General features: G+C 52.5%; 3 protein-coding genes across 6 annotated transcripts; 1 reads left to right on the top strand and 2 right to left on the bottom strand.

Annotated features, from left to right (window-relative positions):
* Window positions 1-661: 661 nt before the first annotated feature.
* KLHL10 (kelch like family member 10) lies at window positions 662-6,424 on the bottom strand (the record flags this gene model as incomplete). Its single annotated transcript, XM_082604376.1, has 5 exons — window positions 6,041-6,424; window positions 3,403-3,892; window positions 1,706-2,323; window positions 1,251-1,400; window positions 662-1,033 (listed from the first exon to the last, which is right to left on the bottom strand). Exons 1-5 carry the CDS (start codon window positions 6,337-6,339, stop codon window positions 662-664), a joined length of 1,929 nt encoding a protein of 642 aa, XP_082460502.1. The 5' UTR covers window positions 6,340-6,424.
* A 630-nt stretch (window positions 6,425-7,054) lies between these two features.
* NT5C3B (5'-nucleotidase, cytosolic IIIB) lies at window positions 7,055-15,619 on the top strand. Of its 4 annotated transcripts, none has more exons than XM_082604949.1 (9): window positions 7,055-7,153; window positions 7,377-7,475; window positions 8,051-8,120; window positions 8,207-8,253; window positions 11,115-11,200; window positions 11,762-11,851; window positions 12,834-12,996; window positions 13,845-14,045; window positions 14,842-15,619. In XM_082604949.1, exons 1-9 carry the CDS (start codon window positions 7,142-7,144, stop codon window positions 14,950-14,952), a joined length of 879 nt encoding a protein of 292 aa, XP_082461075.1. In that variant the 5' UTR covers window positions 7,055-7,141; the 3' UTR covers window positions 14,953-15,619. The 4 variants fall into 4 exon arrangements, with proteins under 4 accessions (XP_082461075.1, XP_082461074.1, XP_082461076.1 ...); XM_082604948.1 differs by having other exon boundaries at window positions 14,915-15,572; XM_082604950.1 differs by having other exon boundaries at window positions 14,734-14,968.
* A 1,516-nt stretch (window positions 15,620-17,135) lies between these two features.
* Window positions 17,136-25,149, bottom strand: FKBP10 (FKBP prolyl isomerase 10). Its single transcript, XM_082604946.1, has 10 exons — window positions 24,816-25,149; window positions 21,896-22,041; window positions 21,380-21,569; window positions 21,138-21,283; window positions 20,462-20,651; window positions 20,207-20,352; window positions 19,416-19,608; window positions 18,961-19,103; window positions 18,571-18,734; window positions 17,136-18,217 (listed from the first exon to the last, which is right to left on the bottom strand). Exons 1-10 carry the CDS (start codon window positions 25,055-25,057, stop codon window positions 18,032-18,034), a joined length of 1,746 nt encoding a protein of 581 aa, XP_082461072.1. The 5' UTR covers window positions 25,058-25,149; the 3' UTR covers window positions 17,136-18,031.
* Between the last annotated feature and the right edge of the window lie 643 nt (window positions 25,150-25,792).

Raw genomic sequence — 25,792 nt, 5'->3', positions numbered from 1 at the left:
AAAATAAATATTTAGTTCCAGTTGATAGAGTGAGTTTTCTGGGCTAACAGTATCAAGCCCCTATCTACTGCAAGTATAATCTTGACTGCCCCCCTTTAAGTCAGAGGAGATGTAGAATTTAGGACACTTTGAGACATTACATTGTAAAATAGCTTGTTTTATGTTCCTAAAGCTATCTTGTTCTGTGTTATAGCTACTAATCATCTCAATGTAAGTTTTAAATAAATGTATTTCTTTAGAGCTGATTTGCACTGTGATTTTTCCTTTTTTTAACTCTGCACCATTGAATATAATTGCTTTCTTCCTCCCCTCTTATTCCCTTCAGTCATGCAACCCTTGGCTCCCTTAAGTTGAACACTTTCCAATACTCTTACAAGTTTAAACACTGCATTTATTTAAAAGAAAGAATTCTTGGGCTTCCCTGATGGCGCAGTGGTTGAGAGTCCGCCTGCCGATGCAGGGGACACGGGTTCGTGCCCCGGTCCGGGAAGATCCCACATGCCGCGGAGCGCCTGGGCCCGTGAGCCATGGCCGCTGAGCCTGCGCGTCCGGAGCCTGTGCTCCGCAACGGGAGAGGCCACAACGGTGAGAGGCCCGCGTACCGCAAAAAAAGAGAGAGAATTCTTATTGCTCAGACGTTTTATTAGCTAAATGAAGAGGCTTATACAGGTAGGGTACTTGTCGAGGCGGAATGCTGTACTTCATCACACAGTGCTAATCCTGTGAAGTTTCGTCTAGCTGTGTATTCCCCAACATTGGCCAGCCCTGGTACCACACAGCAGCTCAGAGCACTGCGGTACATACTCATGTCATGAGCATCATACCACTCTTCGGTCTTTTCATCATAGCACTCCACATTAAAGGTGGTGGTAAAGCCATTAAAGCCACCCACCACAAACAAGAGGTCGTCTACCACCTCGATACCAAAATTGCTACGAGGATTAAACATAGTGGGGATCATGTGCCAAGTATTAGCCACTGGGCTGTAGACTTCTGCACTCCTAAGCCGACTAGCTCCGTCAAAGCCGCCTACCTGTGGACAGCAGAGGAAACACAGCTGGCTGTTAACCATCGCTTCTGTTTGCTGAGGATGCCCTCTTGGGGGGGCGGGGGGGACCAGTGATTTCATACCTCCCTCTTCCACTATCTTCCATGGAAAAAAGCTTTCAAATTCTTCCCAGTGGTAATGTAAACCTATTTGCTAACAGAAAATCTAGGGCTATAATTTTTGTTGTACAAAAGGAACTCACCGCGTATACGTGTTCTCCATAAGCAATTACGCCTATTCCACTCCTCCTGCTTCTCATGGGTGCTATGACTGTCCACTGATTATTCTCAGCGTTGTACACTTCTGCTGTAAACAGGCATTCATTTCCATTAAACCCACCACATATGTAGACCTGTGCGAAGAGAGTTCCAAGATTATTAAAACGGGGGAGTAGAAAGAAAGGGTGTGTATATGGTGGTGGCTGGGGGCAGGGGACACTTCTGATGCCAGTCTTCAGTCTGATTTTCTTTTTTCCACATGTGCATGCATTGCTTTTTAATAAGTAAAATCAGAAAAGATAGTTACAAAGGGCCACTTAGTCATTTGATGAGGGAGTTAGTATTGCAAAGTGAATACTGACACTTCTGTTTTCCACCCATTATTTCCAGGCTTGTTTGCTTTCACATCTCCTAACCCCACCTTCCCCCGGGGTCTTACCCTTCCATGGAGCGTTGTGGCACTTGCATCACTCCTCTGTTCATGCATGGGGGCAATGAGTGTCCACTGGTTGGTCTCTGGCTCATAACGTTCAGCAGTGTTGAGACGCACATAGCCATCAAATCCTCCCATGGCGTAAATAAAATTACTGAGGACTGTCACGCTGACATAGCAACGCCTGGAGTGCATCGGGGCCACCTGGTGCCACGTTTTCTCGACTGGGTTGAAACGCTTAACACTATTGAAATAGTCTACACTATTGAACCCCCCAATGATATAAACATAGCCTTTCAAATAAGCTGCCCCGTGGTAGGCACGAGGACTCTCTTCCTCACAAATGACAGTCAGCCATCTGTCTGCCCGAGGATCATATGCCTCAATGACATTGACGGGGCTCCCACCACTCCAGCCACCAATTGCAAATAGGATGGCGTAGGGCAGGCGGGGCCTGGTGAGTGGGTTGGTGAAGTCAGAATTGGAAGGTCCGTTCATGTTTAGGTCATACATGGCCCTCAGTGCATTAATGATGACTGGCTTGCATTCCTCACTGTCTCTGACATAGTCATTCATCTTAACGTTGTTCATGAAGTATTCAGCATGCATTAGAGCCAGGCGAACCTAAGAAGGAAATACAGAAAGTCATTCAGATGAGGTACGGTGTCTGGAAAACCCATGTCCTTAAGCCCGCAGTTTTAGTCTCCTCTGAATGCAGTAGGATCATGTTTTGTTTTGTTTTTGTAATTTACAGCTCACCGTTTAAATATTTGTGTTTTGGAGGTGGTATACATTGGATGCTGAGAATGAGCGAGATAGAAGCCACCTCAAATGGTCACAGAGCTAGTCCATTCCTTGGCCCCTGGACAGGACTATTAGACCAGAAAAAGCTGTGGTCATTGTTCAGTAATTGGATATCTATGTCTCTATATGTAAAATAACATGAATTAGCACCAAATGGCTACAATTGAATGCAATACTCATGATCTGGTTTCTTGTCCAACTCCTATTTTGGTTGGGGAAACTCACAGAAGGAAAGGGGTGAGAGGAAGACCCTTTAGAATTCTTTTGAAGGCCTGCCCTCTCCTTCCCCCACTATCAGGGAGAATCTTGGTCAAAGAGAATATAACTGGGGCTTCCCTGGTGGCACAGTGGTTGAGAGTCTGCCTGCCGATGCAGGGGACGTGGGTTCGTGCCCCGGTCTGGGAGGATCCCACATGCCGCGGAGTGGCTGGGCCCGTGAGCCATGGCCGCTGAGCCTGTGCATCCGGAGCCTGTGCTTCGCAACAGGAGAGGCCACAACAGTGAGAGGCCCGTGTACAGCAAAAAAAAAAAAAAGAATATAACTGGAGCAGAAGGAACTAGCAATGCCAAGGGCAAAGAAAATTGCAAAATTCCAGAGAATAGCAGGGGATGCCTTCTGTAGATGTACATATATAAGTATATGTAAGTGTAACTACAGCCTTGGAATCTGTCAAACATCTGAGTATGGCTCTTGGGACAATCCCTCTGGGATAAATGAGTCAAAAGTGAGCAATTAAGGAAATTCTCTGGCAGTCCAGTGGTTAGGACTCCGAGCTTCCACTGCAGGGGCATGGGTTCGATCCCTGGTTGTGGAACTAAGATCCCACAAGCCATGTGGCACAGGCAAAAAATAAAAAATAAAAACAATTAAGCATCCCACAAAAGAATAACTAAACGACCTTGGGTAGCAAAACTGAAATATGCTGCTTCCTATTTTGGGGGTCATGAGAAATCCATTTTAAAATGGCCTCAAATACAGCATCTTCTTGTTTGACGTTGAGCTCATCTTTCTCAATGATATCCTTAAGTTCAGTGACTGAGAGCTCTAAAAACTCTGCTGAGACTTTCACCATCTCCTCAAAGTTGTGCAGGATGAACATGTAGGCCTTCCGCCTCAGCTCAGGGCAGTAGAAGTAGTCTGTTAACTTGCAGATGCCGATACAATTTTCCAAACACAGCTCCGACTTGAGGAACTCACAGCAACCCCTGACAATACCCATGATGTTAAATTGGTCTGCAGCAGCCAGCAGCTTCTCCACGTTGTCTGGTGTGATGGGGATGGTTCGGGTGTACGCATATTCGATAATTAGCTTCATCATGTCGGGGGAAATGCCAGGGATGTTGTATACCTTCTTTTCAGTGTTGTTCCAGTTACTTGTAAACAAAGCTCTGGAAGAAAGAAAACTAGCAGTCACTGAAATATTTCTCTCTAGTTTGCCATGTTCCCTCCCCCCACCACCTTCTCTTGTTGTGGAAAATTTGGACATTTTCCAAATAGTGTGCACAATAAGTAATTTGGAAATAAATTGGCGTGAGGAAGCGGGGGGAGGAGGGTAGGTTTTATACAGTTGTCAAGAGAACCTTTCCAAGAACTTTGACTTTGGTCACTTTTATTCCTATCTTCATGATAAGTAGCCTTTTTCCCATTTTGTGGATGGAGAAACTGGTATCTAGAGCTGGGAGTAAGACCCAGGTCTTTTTCTGTCTCAGCCCATTGCCCACCAAATTCTATCTTAATTAAGGAAATTAAACTTGAGCAAATACACTTTTAAAACAAGTATTATTCAATCAACACATATCCAGAATCTGATCGCTTCTCACCTCTCTCATTGCTACCTTCTTGGTGTAAGCCACCACCAGCTCTTGCCTAGATTATTGGGAGTAAACCTCCCAACTGATCTCTCTGCTTCTGCTTTTGACACCTCCAGAGTTTATAGTCTTATCCCAGACACCAGCATGATCCTTATGAGTTTATGCTCCTCTTCCGCTCAGAACCTTCCACTGACTTCCCTGGTTACTCAGAGTAAAATACAAAGTCCTTACCAGGGACTACAAAAGACCTCTGAGATCTGGACCATGAATACCTCTCTAACCATATTTCCTCTCACCTTCCTCCTCACCTTGCTCCAGCCCTGCTGGCCTTGCTTTCCTTGAATACACCAGAGATGCTTCCATCTTTGCACTTTGCTTTGTACTCTGCCTGGAAGGCTCCCCCAAGATCTCTGTTATTTCCCAAGACCACAGCCCCTTGAAGTCTTTGCTCAAACATCACTTTGTCAGCAGTGATAATCCTATTTAAAATTATCACTGACCACTCTCTATCTTCCTTTTTTTCCCTAGCACTTATGATCTAATATGTATTTTATTTATTAAATGCCTGTTCCCCCTACTGGAAGGTAAACTTTACGAGAACAGGAATGTTTATACATTGTTTTATTTCCAGTACCTGTCACAAAATAGGCACTCAATAAATAATTATTGAATGAGTAAAATGACTACTATTCCACAACAACTTATTGGGTCCCTACTATGTAGCTAGGTACTTCTCTAGGTGTTGCAGAGGACAGAAGTCCCTGCCCTAATATATTTTTCCTTCCTTTTTCTAGGAAGTTTAAGGGAATGTGGGCTCAGAGATCAAATTCTCTAGAGAAGAGGTCTGAAAACCTACAGCCTCTTGGCCAAATTCAGCCCAACTCTTGTTTTTGTACTGCACATGAGCTAAGAATATTTTTTACATTTTTAAATGGGGAAAAATATTTTGTGGCACCTGGAAATTAAATTCAAATTTCGGTATTCATAAATAATTTTATTGGAACACAGCCATACCCTTTCATTTAGTATTGTCTATGGCTGCTTTCCTACTAAAGGTAGAGTGGAGTAGTTGTGACAGAGACTGTATGGCCTGCAAAGCTTAAAATAGTCACTATTTGGTCTTTTTGTATACCCTGCTCTAGGTCTAGATGAATGAGAATTTTTAGCAACGGGTGGCACGCACTTATCATATCTTCATTGGAACCGAGTACTCAAATATTTTCAGCTCATGAACAAAATAGGTCTTTTACTTCCTGGGTTACAATAGTTTTGGCTCAAACTCCCTTTTTCTTCTGAAAAATATTTCCTTGGTTCTTTCCCCTCATCCCCCTTCCCATGCTCTCAGTCCTTGTTAATTTGTCACCCTGTTTGAGATAGTCTCAGATAGGGGCTTAAGGGGTGGCTGAAGTGGCATTGTCATCTAGGTTTAAGTAGGAAATCCACTACAGGTGTCCAACCTTCCCAAAGTTTGCTTTGGGTGAAAATCAAAGAAAAAAAGCCTCTGGCCCACCAATAGTTGGTTGAAATCTAGTTGAAAACGAGACAGAAGAGGCTCTGGCCCTAGCTGTGCCTCTTCAGAAGACAAAGGAGCCAGTCTACAGGAGCCCAGGGCTTTGACAGTGTCCCTAAACTTAAGATAATGGGGCGGGAAATATGGAATGAACCAAAATGTCTCAGAATGAGCCCCATCCCTCCTTTTGGCTTAGTCCAGCAACCCTGTTATACCTAAAGTAGGAACTGCAGCTACAGAGGATGTTCTTGTGGGCATTGAACTCAAAGCCATTGACCTCGATGACCACGTCGCAGAGCTTGCCCTCTAGCCTAAGCTCGTTGAAGACCTCACAGGTCATCGCACTCATCTTCCTCTCTATGTGAGGCTGGTGGAAACATGTGGAGGCCGCGGCGCTCTCCATCTCCATGGCACCCTGGGACAAGCGGAGACAGGCTGCTCTCCTGGGATGTCGGGGAGGCTTGTAGGGGCCCTTTAGCCAGCTGTCACTCCTTCTTCCTATTACATCTTTCATACAGGGCCCAGCAGGCAGCCCAAGTTCCAGAATCCTGGGCCCGCAGTGAGATCACTCTCGGCATTGTGCTGTCAGGTTCTGGAACTCTCTCCTGTCCCTGTCCTCCCCCCCCCTCCCCCAAGGCATCACTCAGGCTGAAGACCACCCCACACCTTCCGCAACCAACCAGGAGCAGGATGTGACCACCAACACCACATAAGACTTTTGATTCACTCTAGCTCCTGCTGCCCACTTCCGGTGCTCAGTTTGGCGTCTCTGTAGCAACCATCTACCTTCTTCCGCAGCTTGGCACTTGGCTCCCGAGACACTGAGGTCAAGGAAACCGAGTCAGAGGAGGCAGAAGGGAGAAGTAAAGCTGATGGGTTTTCATTCTGGCCCAGATGTCCAGGGCCCTCCTGCCCTCTGGACTGAGTCACTCATCTTCTGTGATGAGGAGCGAGCCCCGTGAAGGAAGCACCTTCTGGAATGTTCAACAGAATTCACTTATGGCTCCTTCACATCCCCTCCCATCTGCGGCCTTTTGGTCATGCAAACCTTAAACCTGGAAACGTCCATTACGGTTAGGGTTTTTGTTCTAAAAAGAGTGGCACCCACCCACGTAACCTCAGCCTCTTGGAACACTCCCCGCCCCGCCCGCCCCGGACCCGTTCCCCGTCCCCCCACCTCACCCCCGCCCCGCCCCGCCCCGCCCCGCCCCGCCCCGCCCCGCCCCGCCCCGCCCCGCCCCGGCGGAAGCGACGCCTGCGCAGTGGGGCCGCGGGGCGGTCTTTGTGCCCACGCCGCCAACCGGCCGGCAAGCACCATGGCGGAGGAGGTGAGGCGGGAGGAGGAGACCGGCGTGGGGCGGGCCCCGAACCCCCGGGCGCTCCGAGACCCCCACCGGGCCGCCTGGGCCTCGCCGCGCCACTGCGGCCCGTAGGTGCCCAGGCCCGGCCGGAGCCCCCGCTCGTCCCCCGCGCCCCCGGCCCGGCCTCGCCGGCCTCCCCTTGGGCCCAGCGCGGTGCCGGGGTCAGCGGTTCTCTCGGGTCTCGGGACAGGTGAGCACCCTGATGAAGGCCACGGTTCTGATGCGGCAGCCCGGGCGGGTGCAGGAGATCGTGGGCGCCCTCCGCAAGGGCGGGGGAGACCGCTTACAGGTACCGCGGGGGGGCTAGGGATGTGGCCTGCCCAGTGCGCCTTCCCGCTTTGCTGCGGACACCTGCAAGCATGCCTTCAGCCCCTAGAAATGACCAGGTGCCCGAGGGCAAGCCTGTTTTGCCTTGAGGGAGAGCCCACCTGCCCAGAAACCTAGATTTCAAATTTCTCAGTAAGGTCGTGCTCTAGACAGAAAGCACCCCCACACCAGGCCTCCGGGTCTTGTTGTCCTCACTAGCCGAGGTTGGTGGGCTCCCCAAGAAGGCGCAGATGTGTAGATGGGCCAAAAGGTGGGGGCATCTTAGGAAGGACCAAGGCATTGAGATGGGTGCTACTGAAAGAGTGGAAGGGGTCCTGATTCTGCAGTCCCCACCCCCATCCTCAGAGAGGCTGGCTCTTCTCTGGGTTAGCACAGGTACTAACTAGGATTAGTTATTCCTTCAGCGCTTCCTAACTCCCCCAGGGCTTTGCCCGCAGACTGGCACTGAGCTGTTTGGACTTCCATAATCATCCTCTCTGGCTGGCACAGGGCCACCCTGGAAGGAGCCTGTCTAGGCATCTCTCTTTTGCATTTTAGGTCATTTCTGATTTTGACATGACCTTGAGCAGGTTTGCCTATAATGGAAAGCGATGCCCTTCTTCTTACAGTAAGTCACATACTAGCTTGCTTTATTGGGCTCGACAGGATGATGGCTTCTAAGGGGCAAGTAAAAGGAGTTCTGTGTTTTTGCAGATATTCTGGATAACAGCAAGATCATCAGTGAGGAGTGCCGCAAAGAGGTGGGTTACTCCCTTCTTTGCTCAGAAATGGCTATCAGGGCTTCCCTGGTGGCGCAGTGGTTGAGAGTCCGCCTGCCGATGCAGGGGACACGGGTTCGTGCCCCGATCCGGGAGGATCCCACGTGCCGCGGAGCAGCTGGGCCCGTGAGCCATGGCCGCTGAGCCTGCGCGCTGAGCCTGCGCGTCTGGAGCCTGTGCTTCACAGCGGGAGAGGCCACAGCAGTGAGAGGCCCGCGTACCGCAAAAAAAAAAAAAAAAAGAAATGGCTATCATATATGACTTCCAGTGGTTCTTGGTTAGGACCAAAGGTTCCAGGGTTGAGACCTTAGAAGATTAATTTTTAAAAAAATTGTTGTTATGCTCAGGTGGACCTAGTCTTAATACACTGAGACAGCTTTTCCTTCTTGGCCAAGACATGTGATGATGGATGGTTGGAATATGCTTACTGCTATCTATAGAACTTAATAGGAGACTTCGATGTGTGCTGTGTAACCCTCCCACAACTCCGAGAGGTGGACAGAATCATTACTGTCTCCATTTAGCAGATGGGAAAACAGGCTTGGAGAGGTTTGAGCAACTTACCCAAGGTCATACAGCAAGATGCAGAGCTTGGTTTTCCCATAGATCTGATTCTGTTCCCGAACTCTTTCCACTATATTATGCTCTTCCCTTGATGGTATACATTTTCTTGGTAAGGCAGCAGGTACCAAGAAAGACTTCTGAATTAACGTCTATGTATGAAACTCCTGTTTCCGTAAGATGCATACAGATATTGTAAAGCGATCCCTGTAGCCTTGGAGTTCATTTTACTTTGCTACACGTTCTTCCCATCAGTGTCCTCTTTGCCAGAGCAGAGCTGTGCTAGCCCCTCATTTCTCTGCAGGTTGCTGAGCTCTTTCTGCTAAATAGCTATATCATTTAGTTCCACTTGATTATGAAGTTCACCAAATTGGTTACTAGTGGTCTGTTGGTCTGCCATATTGGTCAGATCTTCTAATACTCTGTCATGATTACTGGTTATTAGGATGGACAGTGAATTATAGATAGCTCTTCTGTTTCTACACTTGTCTCTTGGGTGATGCCACTTGCAGCTTAAGGTAGATTCTGGCTGCACCACTGATTACCTTTGGCAGGTCACTTTTTTTGGTTCCTCACATCCCTGATCATAGCAGCTTCCAGAGAGCTACGTCCACAAATAAGACAATAGGTTTGGATGCCCTCTCTAGGATAAAGAAGCTAGAGAACATTAAGATTTGTGGCATTGATGGGTTCCTGAAGAAATTAATAAAGCAAAATTTATGTAAGAAATCTTTTTTCTTTTTAAAAAATTTATATTCTGGGGGCTTCCCTGGTGGCGCAGTGGTTGAGAATCTGCCTGCCAATGCAGGGGGCACGGATTCAAGCCCTGGTCTGGGAGGATCCCACATGCCACGGAGCAAGTAGGCCCGTGCGCCACAACTACTGAGCCTGCGCGTCTGGAGCCTGTGCTCCGCAACAAGAGAGGCCGCGATAGTGAGAGGCCCGCACACCGCGATGAAGAGTGGCCCCCGCTTGCCGCAACTAGAGAAAGCCCTCGCACAGAAACGAAGACCCAACACAGCCAAAAATAAAATAAATAAATTTAAAAAAGAAGAAATGTATATTCTGTTGAATTCTGTTATACTTTCAGAAAAATGTTCTCACACTCAAGAAAACATTGAGAATCTTAACACATTTTAGGAGCTTTCTGTCTTTGTCAGTCTTTGTATTTAACCCTCTTTTGGACTGATGGTCAGGGACTCCATTTGATCTCATAATATTCCGAGACCATGCACGTATTAAAATTAAAATTTTTTTAAAAAAATAAATTTATTTATTTATTTATTTTGGCCGCATTGGGTCTTTGTTGCTGCGCGCGGGCTTTCTCTGGTTGTGGCGAGCGGGGGCTACTCTTTGTTGCGGTGCACGGGCTTCTCGTTGCGGTGGCTTCTCTTGTTGCAGAGCGCGGGCTCTAGGCCCACGGGCTTCAGTAGTTGCAGCACGTGGGCTCAGTAGTTGTGGCTCGCGGGCTCTAGAGCACAGGCTCAGTAGTTGCGGCGCACGGGCTTAGTTGCTCCGCGGCATGTGGGATCTTCCCGGACCAGGGCTTGAACCCGTGTCCCCTGCATTGGCAGGCGGATTCTTAACCACTGCGCCACCAGGGAAGCCCAAAATTAAAATTTTTTGCTCAGTTCTCATTTTTATTGGGCACTGTTACTGACTGAGCCCATGTGACACATGATCCCTGAAGCAGCCTACCTAGATTGTGGAAGGTCCTGGCATGTGGAAGGTGACCTTAGCCAGAGGAGGTGCACAGAGATGCTCCTCGTGAGATTGTCCACCTGACGTTGGCAGTGCGATGAAGTTATCCCCTAACATGCTGTGTCCCAAGCTTCAGTCTTCTAGTTCACTTGAATGATTTTTGCCAGATCTGTGTAAATTACCCTGCTTTTAAAGGTCTGAATGCAGTTAACTTGCAAAAGAAAGAAGCAATCTTTATGAAAGCATGAGTGTGCTATTCTAGTTTTCTTTCTTTTTCTGACATACATTAAAATGAATCCCAACCAACTAAAATGAAAAGTGTTTTTATCCATGTACCACCTCCCAAAGTTATCTTGCCTACCACCTGAGAAAATGTACCACATTTTGGGAAATACAGCGTTAAATTAGTTCTTAGTGACTAAGCAGGAGTGCAGAGGGATGGCCAGCTCTGCAGCTCCAGTCACTCCCTTACATGAAGTTGCATCTTCTAGGTGACTTTTTTCTCATGCTGGACTGTAGGACTCTGCTGGGGAAAACTTGATGTGGACTAAATGGCTTTTCTCTTCCTTTGGATGTCACAGCTCAAAGCGCTCCTCCACCACTATTACCCAATTGAGATTGACCCACACCGGACCATCAAAGAGAAGTTACCTGACATGGTGGAATGGTAAGTGATGGTGGTGGTGAGACGCCCCTGGCCCTCACGATGCTTGGTCTGGACGGGGGTGTATTTTTCCTGAGCTTTGGTCAGATGCAGGCTCCTTTACCTTACTGAATGCTTAACTGAAGGCCACAAGCCCAGCTGCTAGAACAAATTGTCCGGATACAGCCAGGCTACGTGTGGCTACTGCTAGAATAGAGGGCTCACCAAGTATCCTTGGAATGAGTTAGAAGCCCCTTAGTTTGGGGCAATAAGTGCTTTGGGGCAATAACCCTCCTAAGGAAGCCAGTCTCACTGGGCAAAGCCCCAGTTCTCCATAGAATGGGGTCACAGAGGAAGGGATTCAGAAGAGCTGTGACATCAGCAGCAACTTGCCCAGCTCTTGTGTTGCTGCTGTGTTGCTGTTTCACCCTCTTCCTTTAGGGACAAGCAGGGTCCTTCAGGAAATGGCGCTGGGGAAAAGGATGAGGCCCCCGCTGTCAGTACGTCCAGAGGAGACTCGGCCCTGAGATGAGAAAGGTCACTTAGTGGTTTGAATTTGGGGTTTCGTGGGGTGTCTGTTTCCAGGTGGACCAAAGCGCACGAGCTCCTGTGCCAGCAGAAGATTCAGAAGTTTCAGATAGCCCAGGTGGTGAGAGAGTCCAACGCAATGCTTAGGTGAGCTGCCTGCTCTGGAAAAGGTTTCTGCCAGACTGTTTGGAATGGGTTTGCTCACAAAAGAGAGGCTGGGAAGGATCGAAGAGGAGTCAGTTGCTGGGAGAGTCAGAAGCGATCTAGCACCATGAGTAGCTGACGTGGAGAAGGTCTTGCTTTTCCTCTCGGGACACAGCCAGAGAATTTTCTATCCTTGGGTGTGTCCTAGGATGCAGTCTGCTGGTAGTGGATGTGGTATGAATATGACCAGGGCTCCATCTCCTAGAAGAAACAGCATCTAGCTCATTTTTCCCAATGATAAAAAGACTTTTGGGGTCCCCATGGTGACTGGTGTTCTTTATCCAGACATGGGAGTTGGCTGACCTAGGACCCTTGATCATCCGTAGCCTTCACAGTGCAGCTGTCTGCTGGAGCGTTCTTTACTGGAGGAGGGATGAGGGCACGTAGAGGAAGGAGTCAACACGGGTGCCTTCCCTCAAGGATTGTGTGTCCTGATTGGGGAGAGACGCTAGCTCGTGGAAAGCCAGGAGAGTAGACACGTGCAGACCCAGTAAGTGCCTGGGTGGGTTGGAGGTGTTCCCCAGTGAAGCTCCCTCAGGATAGCTGCCTGGCCGTATTTTGCTCAGGCAAAATAATCCAGAAACAAACAAACAAACAAACAAAAAATGTGGTTATATGGTGTATATGAAGTTCAGGGACAGGGAGAGCAAATCAATGGTGATGTGACGTCAAAATGGGGGCGATGGCATCGACTGGGAAGGAACATGAGGGCATCTTGACCTGGTCAGTAACTACATGTGTGTGAACATGTGTAAATATTAACTGAGCTGAACACTTAAGATTAGTGCAGTTTAATAATTTACTCTATGTATTTTATACCACAATTGAAAATGTTTTTAAAAAAATGTTAACGATGTAACCCAAATAGAAAATAAAGAACAGTCGCAGAGACAATGCCGTTTCAGAACCGTTCATGTCACTTCAGGGCTGGATACAAGACGTTCTTCAACACCCTCTCCCAGAACAGCGTTCCCCTTTTCATCTTCTCCGCGGGCGTTGGGGACATCCTGGAAGAAATCATGCGGCAGAGGAAAGTGTTCCACCCGAACATCCACATCGTCTCCAACTACATGGAGTTTGATGAAGATGTGAGCTGGGGCTGGAAGAGGGGTGGGGACCGCCAGCCAGGGTGCTTCACCCTAAACGTTAACCTTGATGGGGGAGGGGGGAGGGAAGGCATGCCGGCTTCTTTGCCCTCAGCAGTTATTTATTTACTAGTGCCAGCTAAAGACAGTCGCTTTTGAAGGACCCACTCTTGGGTGTTTGGCTGACAGTCGACTCTGCCAGGGAGGACCGAGTTTAGGGCTCAGCCAGGCCCTGTGTCACTGTCATGGCTCGTGTGCCATCCTAGGTACTCAAGGGCTTGGACTTGGACTTGTTTTTCTTGAGCCAGAGGTGGGCTGCTCTGACTCACCCGTGTTCTGACTTCTTCCCCTTAAAACCAAGGCTGGAATTTTCATCCCTTTGACCTGTGGTTAGGGTGTGGCCCACAGCTGAAGTTAGCGCACATGTAGCCAGGCAGTGCTTGTACCACGGGCTTCATGCTTTCACCAGAGTAGGTGATCAACAATATTTGATGGTTCCTGTTAGTTTAAACCAGGGGTTGTAAACTTTTTCTGTAAAAGACCAGGTAGTAAGTATCTCGGGCTTTGTGGGCAATATGATCTCTGTCACAACTACTCTGTTACAGAAAAAAGCACCCGTAGACAAGAGGTAAACAAATGGACCTGGAGGTGTTCCAGCAAAGCAGTTTACAAAAATAGGCCAAATCTAGTCCACAGGCCCTAGCTTGCTGACCCCTAGTTGGATCACAATGAAGTTTTGGCATTATCTGTGGCTTTCAGGATTCCCTTTCCTCTGTGGCAGATACAGTGGAACACTGGTCCTGAATGGGTCCTTGTAGCCCTTCTGTCTGTCTCTTGTCTTGATTATTTAGGGCTTCCTAAAGGGATTCAAGGGCCAGCTGATACACACCTACAACAAGAACAGCTCTGTGTGCGAGAACTCTGGTTACTTCGAGCAGCTTCAGGGCAAAACCAACATCCTCCTGCTGGGAGACTCCATGGGGGACCTCACTATGGCTGATGGGGTTCCTGGCGTGGAGAACATTCTCAAGATTGGCTTCCTAAATGACAAGGTAGGTAGGAGACCCGGGTTCTTCATGGCTGGCTTCTCCTTCATTCCTGTTAACGGGTGCTTATTGAACACCTTCTGTGGGCTAGACCCTGTGTGAAGTATGAGAGGCACAGAGGTCAGACACAAGCCATAGTCTCATAGGAAACAAAAGAAATACCCAGTGGTTACAGCTGTGCACGAAGCACACGGCGTGACCCAGAGGTCAGAGCACGTCATCAGAGCCCACACTTACCGAGTGCTCACCGTGTGCCGCTCACATTAACCCAGTTCATCTGTACAGTCATACTCTGAGGTAGTGACTGTTACACGCAGTTTACAAATGAGGAAACTGAGGCAAGGGGGTTAAGTAACTTGCCCAAGGTGACATAGTTTAGAAGGTGGTTGGGCTGATTACCAGTCCTCCTAAATCATACCAGTAAGGCATGAATGAGATGGGAGATGTTGGTATTCAGGATGTGGGTTTATAATTTAGAGAAGGAAAGCATAGGAACAGACCAGAGGTTGACAGGGGTGAAAACCTAAGGTCACAGAGGGGCACAGTATGGCATCAGGCTAGAAGGCCTCCAGTTCTCACCCTCAGCCAGTAGGTGCTGAAGCCTTGTGAAGATTCAATCCAGATAGATGAGAGGTAACATCTGATATTTTTTGTTTCTAATCGTTGTGACGGTCCTTTTGGCACTGACCCAAAGGTTAATCGTGGCAGCCTGCATCCATGGCCATCTGTGTCTCCAAAGGGCAGTTCCTGGTAACCTTGAACTCCTCCTGGGGAGTCGCAGCTTGAATGCCCTCTTCCCCAGCCCCAGGTGCGCAACAGCGGGCAACGCGGAGGGCAGGGTGCTGGGGGACTCTCGGTCTCTGCTCCCCGGGCAGGTGGAGGAGCGGCGGGAGCGCTACATGGACTCGTATGACATCGTGCTGGAGAAGGATGAGACGCTGGACGTGGTCAACGGGCTGCTGCAGCACGTCCTGCAGCAGAGGGACTGGACAGAGATGCAGGGCTCCTGAGGGCGGGCCGGGGTCAGGGCCCGCGGGCTGTGATGCGGACGGGCTTCACCGGAAGGCTACTCTGCTCTGAGCACTGCTCCTGCCTGTGCTGCAGAGAAGAGTCCGGGCGGCCGGGAGCTGCTGGCCCACGCCCCTCCCTCCCCCTTTCCCTGGCTTCGTGGTGTGTGTTCTCCAGAGCCTTGAGGGAGCCCTGCCAGCCCGGAGGGCAGCAAAAGCCATTCCAGCTGAACTGTGGACCTACACAGTGTTAGCACTTTAGGAATCATTTGGTCCATGGAATCTTTTTTCCAGTATTTTTTAACATAGGAAGCTGTTCTTCAAACAAATCTGTGAAACAGATCAAAATAAAAAAAGGAAAACAGAGCTGTTCCGATTGGGGTGGGGTTGGGGCAGAGCCTATTCCTCCTGGTTCTGGAGGCGCAGGAACCTCCGAGAAGCTGCTAGAGCTCCACGGAACACAGTTTGAAAACCCCTGAATTAGCCCAGGAGACTCTGAGCACAGCGAGCACAGCCTAGTGTGTCTGTGGGCATCACGGTGGGCGGGCAGGGCTGGAAGGGTGTGTTCCTGACCTGGAGTGGTTTGACTCGATTCTCATGCAGCCGTTAAACTTGAAATTCAGCTAAGATCAGCTGAATCTGGCTGGCCCTGTATGCAGAGCCCCCTCTTTATGGGTCCCTAAAGTGATCCATCTGAGTGTGGATTTTCACTGGTGCCCTTGGCTCCTGTCCTTCCTCCTCCTCCACGGCCACTGAAATGGATGACTTAAGGGTGGTTGAGTCGGGACCTGAAGGGAGCAGGTGCTCAGGGTAGTCGGATTCATTCCCTCATCTGCCTGCCTGGTGGCTGGTAAGTTGTGTTTGTCTGCAGCTCAGCAGAGAAAGTGATGGGAGTGTTGACTGAGGGCCACTGTGTGCACCCAGGTGCTGCAGGTGCCGTTTCACCCTCACAGGGATCCTGCAGGAGGTATGGGTCCACTTAGAAAGGACCAGTCCTTTGCCCAAAGGCCAGAGCTGGGAGCTCGAGCTGGGGTTGCAGTGTTTCCGACAGAGCCAGCCTTCTCTTCTGCATCACGCTGCCTCCACACGGACTTCGTTCAGGCTGTCCTGTTAGGCTTGGGGGAGGGTGGTTATCCTCTGAGGCTGTCACCTCTGTCGACCCCGAGGTGCTGTCTGTGCTTTGGGACCAGGGAGTATCATTCACTGGCGACCATGGGGAGCAGCTCCGTCTCTCGGGGGATCTTGGGCAAGAGCTTGGTGCTTGTGGGGGCAGTTTGGGGTGTGAATCCAGTCATCTTCTCTCCCAAGCATCCCCTCCACCCCACCCCCTTGGATGGCTTGGGTCATCTCTGTCGCACTGGCCAGAGTTCAGCCAGGCAGGTGAGGGCAGATGGCCTGATTAGTGGCTGAAGCAACTCCTTCCTCAAGACACCAGAGGTTTGAACTCAATTACCTTTTTTTTTTTTTTTTTTTTTTGCGGTACGCGGGCCTCTCACTGTTGTGGCCTCTCCCGTTGCGGAGCACAGGCTCCGGACGTGCAGGCTCAGCGGCCATGGCTCACGGGCCCAGCCGCTCCGCGGCATGTGGGATCTTCCCAGACCGGGGCACAAACCTGCATCCTCTGCATCGGCAGGCGGACTCAACCACTGCGCCACCAGGGAAGCCCTCAATTACCTTTCTTTCTGGCAGGAGGGAGAAGCACCAGGCAGGTGGTAACAGCTGGCGGCCAGGAGCAGGGAGAGGTGGGAACATCGTGGTATTAGAAACGATCTATGTGAAAGGGGAATCTGACCTGTGTGGTTTAATTTAACCCTTGAGCTTTGCATGTTGTGTTTTGAGTTCAGGGAACTTGTTTTTCCATTCAGCTGGGACCTTTAGGAGATCAGGATCATGTCTCCAGGCCTCCCCTGCAGGCCCCTCTCTGTGGACACTTACCCCCCCAGCCTCCCTCCATGGTGAGGGCCCCAGCTGGGCCTCAGGGAGGCAGGAGGCTGAAGGGCCATGGAGGTGGCCTGCTTTGCTCCCTTTCCTCCCAACACTTGGGTCTAAGCTTCCCGCCCCCAACCAAGAAAGACCACCTCCCGAGGACTTTGGTTTCGGACGTGTTTTATTTGGTACAAGGGAGCAGGGGGTCTGACACCAGTTTAGCCTTTTGAGTGTGCAGAGCTCTTCCCACCCCCCTCACCCCTCAGTAATGAGCCCCTTTTCCACGTTCATCTCAGCCCTGAACAAAGGATTTCATAGCCCTAAGGTCCATCCAAGTATGTTTCCTCATACCACCCCCCTTCATTTTTCTCTTGTTCTTTGGTCCCTAGAGAAGGCAGCCTTCTTTAGGGATAAAAGGTGACACAAAGCCCAGCCCTGAAGTGCAGCACCCTAGGGGCTCTTCAGCCACCACTGGACAGCAGCGAGGGGGCATGGGACAGGTGAAGGGAACCAGACAGGTAAGGTAGGGCTGCCCCCCCCACCCCGGAACCGTCCCCTTCCCTAGGAACCAGCCAGAGCTGAGGGAGGAAAGCTGGGGGTTCATGTTCCTGGGGAGCTGCCAGGACAGAGGAATGGGGGCTGTGGGGGGGGTGGGGCGGGTCGAGGATGGTGAGGAAAAGTACAGGTAAAGGGGAAGTTTGGGGAAATAAGGAAATGATGAGCTTGGCCTTGCTCAGTGTCTGGTGACACGGAGGGGAGGTCTGAGCAAGGGGCCAGCAATGACCCCAGCCAACCCCCAAACTCCACCAATCCCCAGATTGGCTTTGTAATTCCAAAACTTTTAAGGAAGGGGTTTGGGGCTGGGAGAGGAAAACCAAATAGAGATCTGCGCTGTGGATTTTACTCTCGGGCAGTGGGAAAACCAGACTTGTCCCCTCTGACCACTTTCTAGAAACTTCCAGACCTCATCCCAGCAGAGGGCAGGGTGACTTGGGAAGTCAGCCCCCTGCCCACTGTCCCCTGAGACGACCTTCGCATTTGGGCCCAGGCCTCTGCCCGTCAGAGCTCCTCGTGGACCCGCTCCTCATCTTCGTCCGACTTCAGCTTGAGTTCCTCGGCGGTGATGTTGCCATCCTGGTTGCGATCCTGATTCTGGAACATGTCTCCTATGGTTTTCTCAGGGTCCTGGCCAGGCAGGAGGCGTCCTTTGCCCTCACTGACTTGAGCCTTGATGAAGGTGGAGAACTGCGGCCAGGAGAGCCAAGGGGAGGGGGAGAGAGCGTCCTGCCTGAGCAGCTGTGCTCACCTTGGGCCGGGGCCCCCAGGCGGAGGCCTTCCAGTGAGGGCTGAGGAGAGGAGCTGGTGCTGCGTCCTGAGGGGGGCGGGGTGGAGGGCATGCCCAGGGTCAGGCAGCCACGGCGGGGAATGGGCTGCATGTGCCAGAGGCAAAGGCGGGGATGAGGGGCAGGGGCAGGAACACGGGTGCAGACAGGATGGTGGACACACACTGTGTTCTCGTTAGATGCCACCGTGCAAGGTGGCTCCTGCCAGGTGACAGCGTGGGAGGGATGACTAGAAGGAGCGAACTCCTCACCCACCTCCTCCGGGGGAACCTCGCCATCCTTGTTGAGGTCCATGTCTTCAAACAGGTTGGCAGGAGGGTCTTCGTGCCACACAAACAGGTAGCCTTTGGGCAGCCCATCCTCCCGGGACACCAGCTCCACCTCAAACAGGAGCACAGCACTTCCAGGAACCCCCCGGGCTGGAGGGAGGGGAGGAGGAGAGAGGGAAGGGTCTGGGCCCGGCTTCACTGCCTGCCCAGTGCGCTCCCAGCCTACAGGCCTCAGTTCCTGCCTTGGGGGCTGGAGAGTGGGGCACGGAATGGGAAGCATTGGGAGGGCCTCTCTCACAGCCTGCCAGCAGCCATCCAGGCCCCAGGTGGCAGGGCAGAGGGGAGGAGGAAAGCCATCAGGCCAGTTTCTGCTCACCTCCGCTCTCTCCATGTGCCAGGTGCGGGGGGACCACCAGCTGCCGCCTCTCTCCCACACACATGCCCTGCAGGCCCGTGTCCAGGCCTTCGATCACCTTGTGGGCGCCCAGAGTTGCCTCCTGAGGGGCCCCGTAGTCGTGGCTGGGGGGAGAGCAGATTCCCGGGTCAGTGCTCATCCTGGTCCCCGGCAGGCCCAGGGCAGGGTGGGGGGGCCGAGCGGTGCAGAGATAGGATCCATCCCCTTATCTCGTAACTGCCCTGCAGTGTGGCCGGGGGCTCATCTCTCCTAGCAGCTCCCCTACTGCTTACTTCACCCTCCCTCTGCCTGTGGACTTAAGAATTTCAGCTTAGATGGGAACTTAGGGAGGAAGGAAGAGTCAGGGGTGCTGCTAGGAGGACTCCCCACGCCTGGGCCCACCCACCTGCCCAGCCCTGGCCCTGCCCCGGACCCACGAGGAGAAGAGCTTGGTGCCATCCAGCAGAGAGCAGTTGTAGTGGTAGCGAACAAAGTCCCCAAGCTTGGCCGTCTCGTTGCAGGTCTCCGGGGGCCGGGACAGTGTCTTGATTTCCACTGGATCTGCAGGGTTGTGGAAGTCGATGATGTGGACGTCGAAGATCAGCACAGCAGAGCCAGGGATCTTGTCTCCTGGGGCCAGAATGGGGGCGTGGATCAGCTGGAGTCTAGGAGGGGCTGCTCTAGGTCTCCATGGAGGCCGCAGACCTTCCCCATCGTGGGGTTTTAAACAAGGATGGGATGGGATGTTTGTCCACATAGTCAACTCCTGTCATATACTCTGTGGTGGTGAGGAGGCAGGGGAGGGGAGGGGCATGCCAGCTGGAAAGCCTTTTCCACATGTATCTTGCAACCTCCCAATAACTCACCCTGCTGATCGATGTGATTAGTTCCATTTTACAGGTGAGCACACAAAGCCTTCCAGCAAAGCTGGCACTCAAATCCAGGTCTCTTTGCTTCCCAGGGCTCTGCTGTTTCTGTTCTTCCATAACCGCCCTCCCTCCCCGAGCTCAGGAGTCGGCTGCCTTTCTCCAGTGTGGAAGGGGAGAAGTGGGGGACTGCCCCCTGGAGAGAAGGATGGAGTCCTCGTGGCAGGAGTTGGCTGGGGGACCAGTGTTTTCGAGGAGAGGGGCAGAGCGATGGCTGGAATCCGCCCCCTTCGCCCCCGCCCATCAGGGGGAAGGTCAGGAGGAACTGAGGTGTTGGCCTGGGGAACAGGGAGCACGCCTACCAGTCCCGTTCTCCCCGTAGGCGAGGTGGGGGGGGATGGTGATTCTCCGGCGCTCCCCCATGCACGAGCCCTGCAGCCCCTGGTCCATCCCTGGGACGATGTAGCCCTGCCCCACATAGGTATTGTAGGTGTGGTTTCGGGAGTAACTGCAATACAAGGCGGGGAGGCGGGCAAGGGAGTCACAGCGGCCCCACCCTTCCCGAAGCACAGAGCTGCCCCCAGCCCCCACCGTCGTCCTCAGGACCCCCCCCGGACCTGGAGTCAAAGAGGGTGCCATCCATTAGGGAGCCGTTGTAGTGGTAACGCATGAAGTCCCCAGCCACGGCTCTCCGGACGCAGCCAGGTGGCAGCTCCAGTGTCTCCAGCTGGACCGTGTCCTTTGGATTGTGGACGTCAATCAGTAGGACGTGGAAGACCAGGGAGGCCTGCGGGGGGATCACAGTCCCTGGGGAAGGGATAGGCTTGAATCATACACGTGGAGAGCAAAGCAGGGCTGCTTCTCCACTCAGGAAGGCCTATGTGAGCACCGTGCAAAAAGGTGCTAACCCTGCTTTCCAGAGCCTTTGACGCCCATCAGCAACCCTGCTTCTTCCCCTGTGAGGCCTGAGCTGAGCTTTCCCCAGGGCCACCACCAGCCCACATGAGCCTTTGTATGAATCAGAATAAAGCACCTTTTTTTGGGGGTTTTTTTTTGGCTGTGCTTCGAGGCTTGCGGAATCTTAGTTCCCCAACCAGGGATTGAACCCGGACCCCAGCAGTGATAGTGTCGAGTCCTACCCACGCAAGCACCCCTTCTTAGTGAGGTGATCACCAAGGGCTAGATTTCATCACGACTTGCCTCCTGGCTAGGTGTCCTTGTGCAGTACTCAACCTGAACAACTGTATGTGGCAGCCCACTTCTAGAGAATCCCCAAGTCCCTGCTCCCCTCACCATAGCCTTTCTCGCCATAGGCCAGGAATGGAGGCATGACGATCTTCCTTCTCTCTCCAGGACACATGCCCAGCAGCCCCTGGTCCATGCCCTTGATCAGCCAGCCAGAGCCCACGTAGGCGTCGTAAGTGCCACCTTTACTGTAGCTGCAGAGAACGAGGTAGGGGCGAGGCCGCTGTTGGTGGGAGAGGCAGGAAGGCCCCCGACTCTCCCGGCGCCCCAGGGCTCCTTCCAGCCCTTACCTGGTGTCGAAGGCAGTGCCATCCAGCAGCGTCCCGTTGTAGTGGTAGCGGACAAAGTCGCTGTCCTGGACCATGCGGGGGCACTGGGGCGGGCGCAGCAAGGTGCTCACCTGCACAGTGTCCGCCTTGTTCCACACATCCAGCAGGACCACATCGAAGTAGAGGGTGGCATCCGGGGGAATAAGCCCCGCTGTGTTTGGTGCAGCCCCCAGAGTGGGGGGTGGAGTGGAGGTCTGAGCATCCTGCTTGGCCTCCCCCTCCACCACCCTTAGTTCCCCTTCTCCCAGGTCAAGCTAGGATCCTACCCAGGGCCCTATTATTGCCCTTCCTCCCGCCCCAGGGGCAGGAGACAGAAAAGCCTAGTCCCAGACCTGCCGCGCTATTCATTCTGCTGCGCATGCAGTGTGACCTTGGAAAGCCGCTCTCCCTCTCTGAGCTTCAGTTTTCTGGCCCTGGGCCCTTGCTTCTGCCTCCTGGTCTCCTCCACCCCCATGCCTGGGCCCCAGCTGTCCTCACCCACGCCGATGCTGCCATAGCCAAGGTGCGGAGGCACAATGAGACGTCGCCGCTCATTGACGCACATGCCCATGAGGCCTCGGTCCATGCCGGTGATGAGGCGCCCCACGCCCACCACGATGGCCACCAAGGTGTGGCGGTCATAGCTGGGGAGGGAGGGGGCAGATGGGATACAGTGGCCTCTGCCCATGGTCACATGCATGCACGGGTGCACACAAGTGCACACACACACACACACACAAAACATCCCCCTCCCTACACAAAGGTGTAGACCCACAGCCTCCTCAACTCTTCAAGCCTCCCTCCTAGGTGGGCCGTGACTCCCACCTTAATAGGATGGGCTGTTACAAAAGGAAGTCCCAGGAGGCCAGGGGCTTTTATCTGCCCTGGGATGGGGAGATGGTGCCAGCAGTCCTATCTGCTGACAGAAAAGGAGCGGGAAGTGCAGACCCAGGGCGGGGGGTGTGGGGAGACCAGTTATCCAGCACTTAAATGATAAGGCCGATAAGGCTTGGCATTTTGCATTCATTATCTTTTTTAAAATATTTATTTATTTGGCTGCGCCACGTCTTTAGCTGTGGCACTTGGGATCTTCGTTGCGGCATGCGGGATCTTTTAGTTGCGGCATGTGGTCTCTTGGTTGTGGCATGCGGAATCTAGTTCCCAGACCAGGGATCGAACCCGGGCCCCCTGCATTGGGAGTTCGGAGCCTTAACCGTTGGACCACCAGGGAAGTCCCTGCATTCATTATCTTATTTAATTCTCTCCCCTGTGAGGTGGGCATTATTCTTATTCTTATTCTTATTTGCCACACCATGCAGCTTGTGAGATCTTAGTTCCCCCACCAGGGATCAAAGCCGGGCCAAGCCGGGCCACAGCAGTGAAAGCGCCGAGTCCTAACCACTGGACCACCAGGGAATTCCCGAAATGGGCATTATTGATTTCATTTTTCTTACGAGAAAAATTGAGACTTGAGAGACCAAATGACTTGCCCAAGGTCACACAGCTAATGTTTGGTCTGTTGCACTCCAAAGCCCACGTTTGGGCCACTGCACCATCAATTCACAGAAGAAGGGAAGGGGAAGCAGAGCTGGCTGGGGATAGGGATTGGTTTTCAATTTTGAAAAAGCCTACTCTAAAATTGCCATGGCTTTTACTTGTTTTTAGTTACAGTTTTAATTTAAAGTTTTCAGAAGTTAAGGAAAAATGGGAGATTATTATTATTTTTTTTTTTTTTTGCGGTATGCGGGCCTCTCACTGTTGTGGCCTCCCCCGTTGCGGAGCACAGGCTCCGGACGCGCAGGCCCAGCGGCCATGGCTCATGGGCCCAGCCGCTCCGCGGCATATGGGATCCTCCCAGACCGGGGCACGAACCCGTATCCCCTGCATCGGCAGGCGGACTCTCAACCACTGCGCCACCAGGGAGGCCCGGGAGATTATTATTTTGATGGAAGGTGTCATGGGTTGTGAAAGTTTTCCAAGCTCAGCACTGCTTGGATCCAACCTGGATCCAAGAGTCCCCATCAGAATCCCCGATAGGGAGGTCACTCCCCAACTCCCAACCCCTCCTCCACTCCTTGGTGGCCACAGGCTCACAGCTGTACTCCTGGCTACTGCCTATGCCTCATTTTGCCCACTGAGCTGGTTGTATGGCCTGCTTCCTCCACAGTGCCGTTGTGAGAGCCCAAGCATGGCAAGAAGCTTCTACCAGTTAAACACGACCAAAGTTCTCCCCAGAGGCAAGGCTAATGTGTACTGAACCTGCTTGCAGATTGTAAGGTACTGTGTGAAGTTCACTTTCATTCATCGTCTTGAGTCCTAACATCAGCCTTAGGAAGCAGGGATGCAGTTTTTCAGACTGTTTTTTAATCTCCTTTTTTTCAGATGAGTACAGTAAAGCTTAAAGAGGCAAGGCTCCTTGTCCATGATCACAGCCTGGGTTTGAATCCAGGGTCTTGGTCTCAGGAGTTCGTGTTCTTACCCAATAAACTGCCTGCCTCCAAAGCCACTAATTTCTATAGGCCGAGTTGTGTGTGCGACCTGGACCCAAGGTTTAACTGAGGCTGGCCTGGCCTACAGCCCTGCCCCCACCAAGAAAAAATGGACTTGCCAGAGCAGACGGAAAGCCTGGACACAGACCAGGAACCCATCTCTCAAACCCCAAGGCTGGCAACATGGGCGGCAGCACTGACCTGGTCGAGCTAAGATGGAGGGAGATGAGGGTGCGGGATCACGGGGAGAGGGAGGCATGAAAACCCTCGGAGGAGCCCAGGGTGGCATGTGTGCCTGTGTGACATGTAGGCAGACAGGGTCCCTACACCAAGCTATGCCCTGCACTCCCTGATCCATCCTGCTGTCTTAGAGTGCCCACCAGCTTTACCCCACTGGCTGCTAAAAACCCCCTCCCCCTCCCCCCAAAACTCTACTTACTTCTTCTTCTCTAAACACAAAGGCACTGAAACCTGTGGCTGGAACCAGAAAGGGAGTCAGGGTGGATGGAAAGGTAGAGGGTGCTGGGCTGAGACCACTGGAGGATTCACATGCAGCAGGGACCATGCCCTTCCCCCCAACTCTGTGGACCAGAAACCCCCCTCTATGTCTTTGAATAAAGCGCTGGTAAGTAAATAGAGCAGTTCACCTTGATTCTCAAGCATTCTGAGAGACAGGGAGTTTGTGTGAAAGAAACAGGGGTCTTCTGAGAGGCGAAGGTTTGAAATTGAGGGCAGGGATGTCTGGGGAGATGGACGTCTAGGAGTCCCCCCACGCAGGGTGCTGTGTTTGAGGTTAGCGGGTCACGGTGTGAGTAGGGAGCATGCAGACACAGCTTAAAAGCAGCAACGAGGGAACCCCAGGACTGAGAGAGCTTGGTCCCGGGCTCCGGGAAGGGAAATGGTGAGCCTGGGGGCACCCAAGCCATTACCTCGAGTCAAACTTCTTGCCGTCCTCGAAAGTACCGTTGTAGTGGTAGCGCACAAAATCCCCCATCTGCACTTCCCGGGGACAGGCCCTGGGGATGTGGTATCTCTCGATGACCACATCTTCCAGGGGGCTCCCGGCCGGGCTGGCGCGGCCCAGCCCCCTCCCCACGGCCTGCAGCAGCAGCAGCGACTGCAGCAGGGGAAGCCGGAGGACGGTGTGGCCGGGGCGCCCCGCGCGGAACATGGTGCCTGGAGCTGGGACGGCCGGCAGTGAGGGCGAGCGAGAGAGCCGCCGCCGCCGCCAGACTCCTTCCCCCCACTCCTCCCAGAGCTGGCTCCCCCTCTTCCTGTCCTCCATCCTCACCCCCGCCCTGGCTGGTCCACGTGGAATGGGGGCTGGGGAGGCTGAGCTGGCGGGGCGGGGTGGGGGGGGGAAGGGGTGTGGAATAGGAGGAGGAGGGCCAGGCTGATAGCGTTAGAGTACGAGGAAAGCGCCACCAAGCCCTCCAGATTTTCCCCCACCCGCACCCTGGGGCTGAGAGACCTGGGAGGGGTAGGGAAGTTCCGGAAAGTTGGGAAAGTCGGAGCCGACTTAAAAAAAAAAAAGTTCGGAGTCTTTTTTCTGGAGCCCCCCGGGTCCTAAAGCCGGACTGAGGCATCCCTTGTTTCTTTGGCTGGCAACCCCAAATCTAGGTCTCTCCGGGTGGCTGGTGAGGCTCCAGAATCGGAGGGGTATCTCGGTGCTCCCTCCCACCGCTTCTGCCCCAGGGACGGCCTCTCCAGGGACGGGCTGCTTTGTCCTGCAAAAGCTGGACTGCCAGAGGACTTTCTGACGTGGGGATGGAGATCGAGTGGGAGGTGGTGAGAGTGGAGGATGTGCAGGGTAAAACCTGGGGTGTGCCTCCCCGTCGCGGGCTGGGGGGACACTTGGAGGAATCTCTTCGGGGCTGGGAGTGGGGAGTGAGCAGAAGGACCGCTC

The sequence above is a fragment of the Mesoplodon mirus genome, assembly GCF_964341445.2.
Source record: "Mesoplodon mirus genome assembly, chromosome: 18".
Taxonomy (NCBI): domain Eukaryota; kingdom Metazoa; phylum Chordata; class Mammalia; order Artiodactyla; family Ziphiidae; genus Mesoplodon; species Mesoplodon mirus.
Note: the sequence above shows the minus strand (reverse complement) of the source record. Positions and strands in the feature narration are given on the sequence as shown.

Coding starts and splice junctions, on each gene's coding strand:
- NT5C3B (XM_082604948.1), top strand. Junction 7,476..8,050: donor GCGGGGGAGACCGCTTACAG/GTACCGCGGGGG, acceptor TTTGCATTTTAG/GTCATTTCTGATTTTGACAT. Junction 12,997..13,844: donor ACATGGAGTTTGATGAAGAT/GTGAGCTGGGGC, acceptor TTGATTATTTAG/GGCTTCCTAAAGGGATTCAA.
- FKBP10 (XM_082604946.1), bottom strand. CDS start 25,057: ATGTTCCGCGCGGGGCGCCCCGGCCACACCGTCCTCCGGCTTCCCCTG. Junction 20,353..20,461: donor GGCACCCTCTTTGACTCCAG/GTCCGGGGGGGG, acceptor CTTGTATTGCAG/TTACTCCCGAAACCACACCT. Junction 19,609..20,206: donor CTACGGGGAGAACGGGACTG/GTAGGCGTGCTC, acceptor TTCTGGCCCCAG/GAGACAAGATCCCTGGCTCT.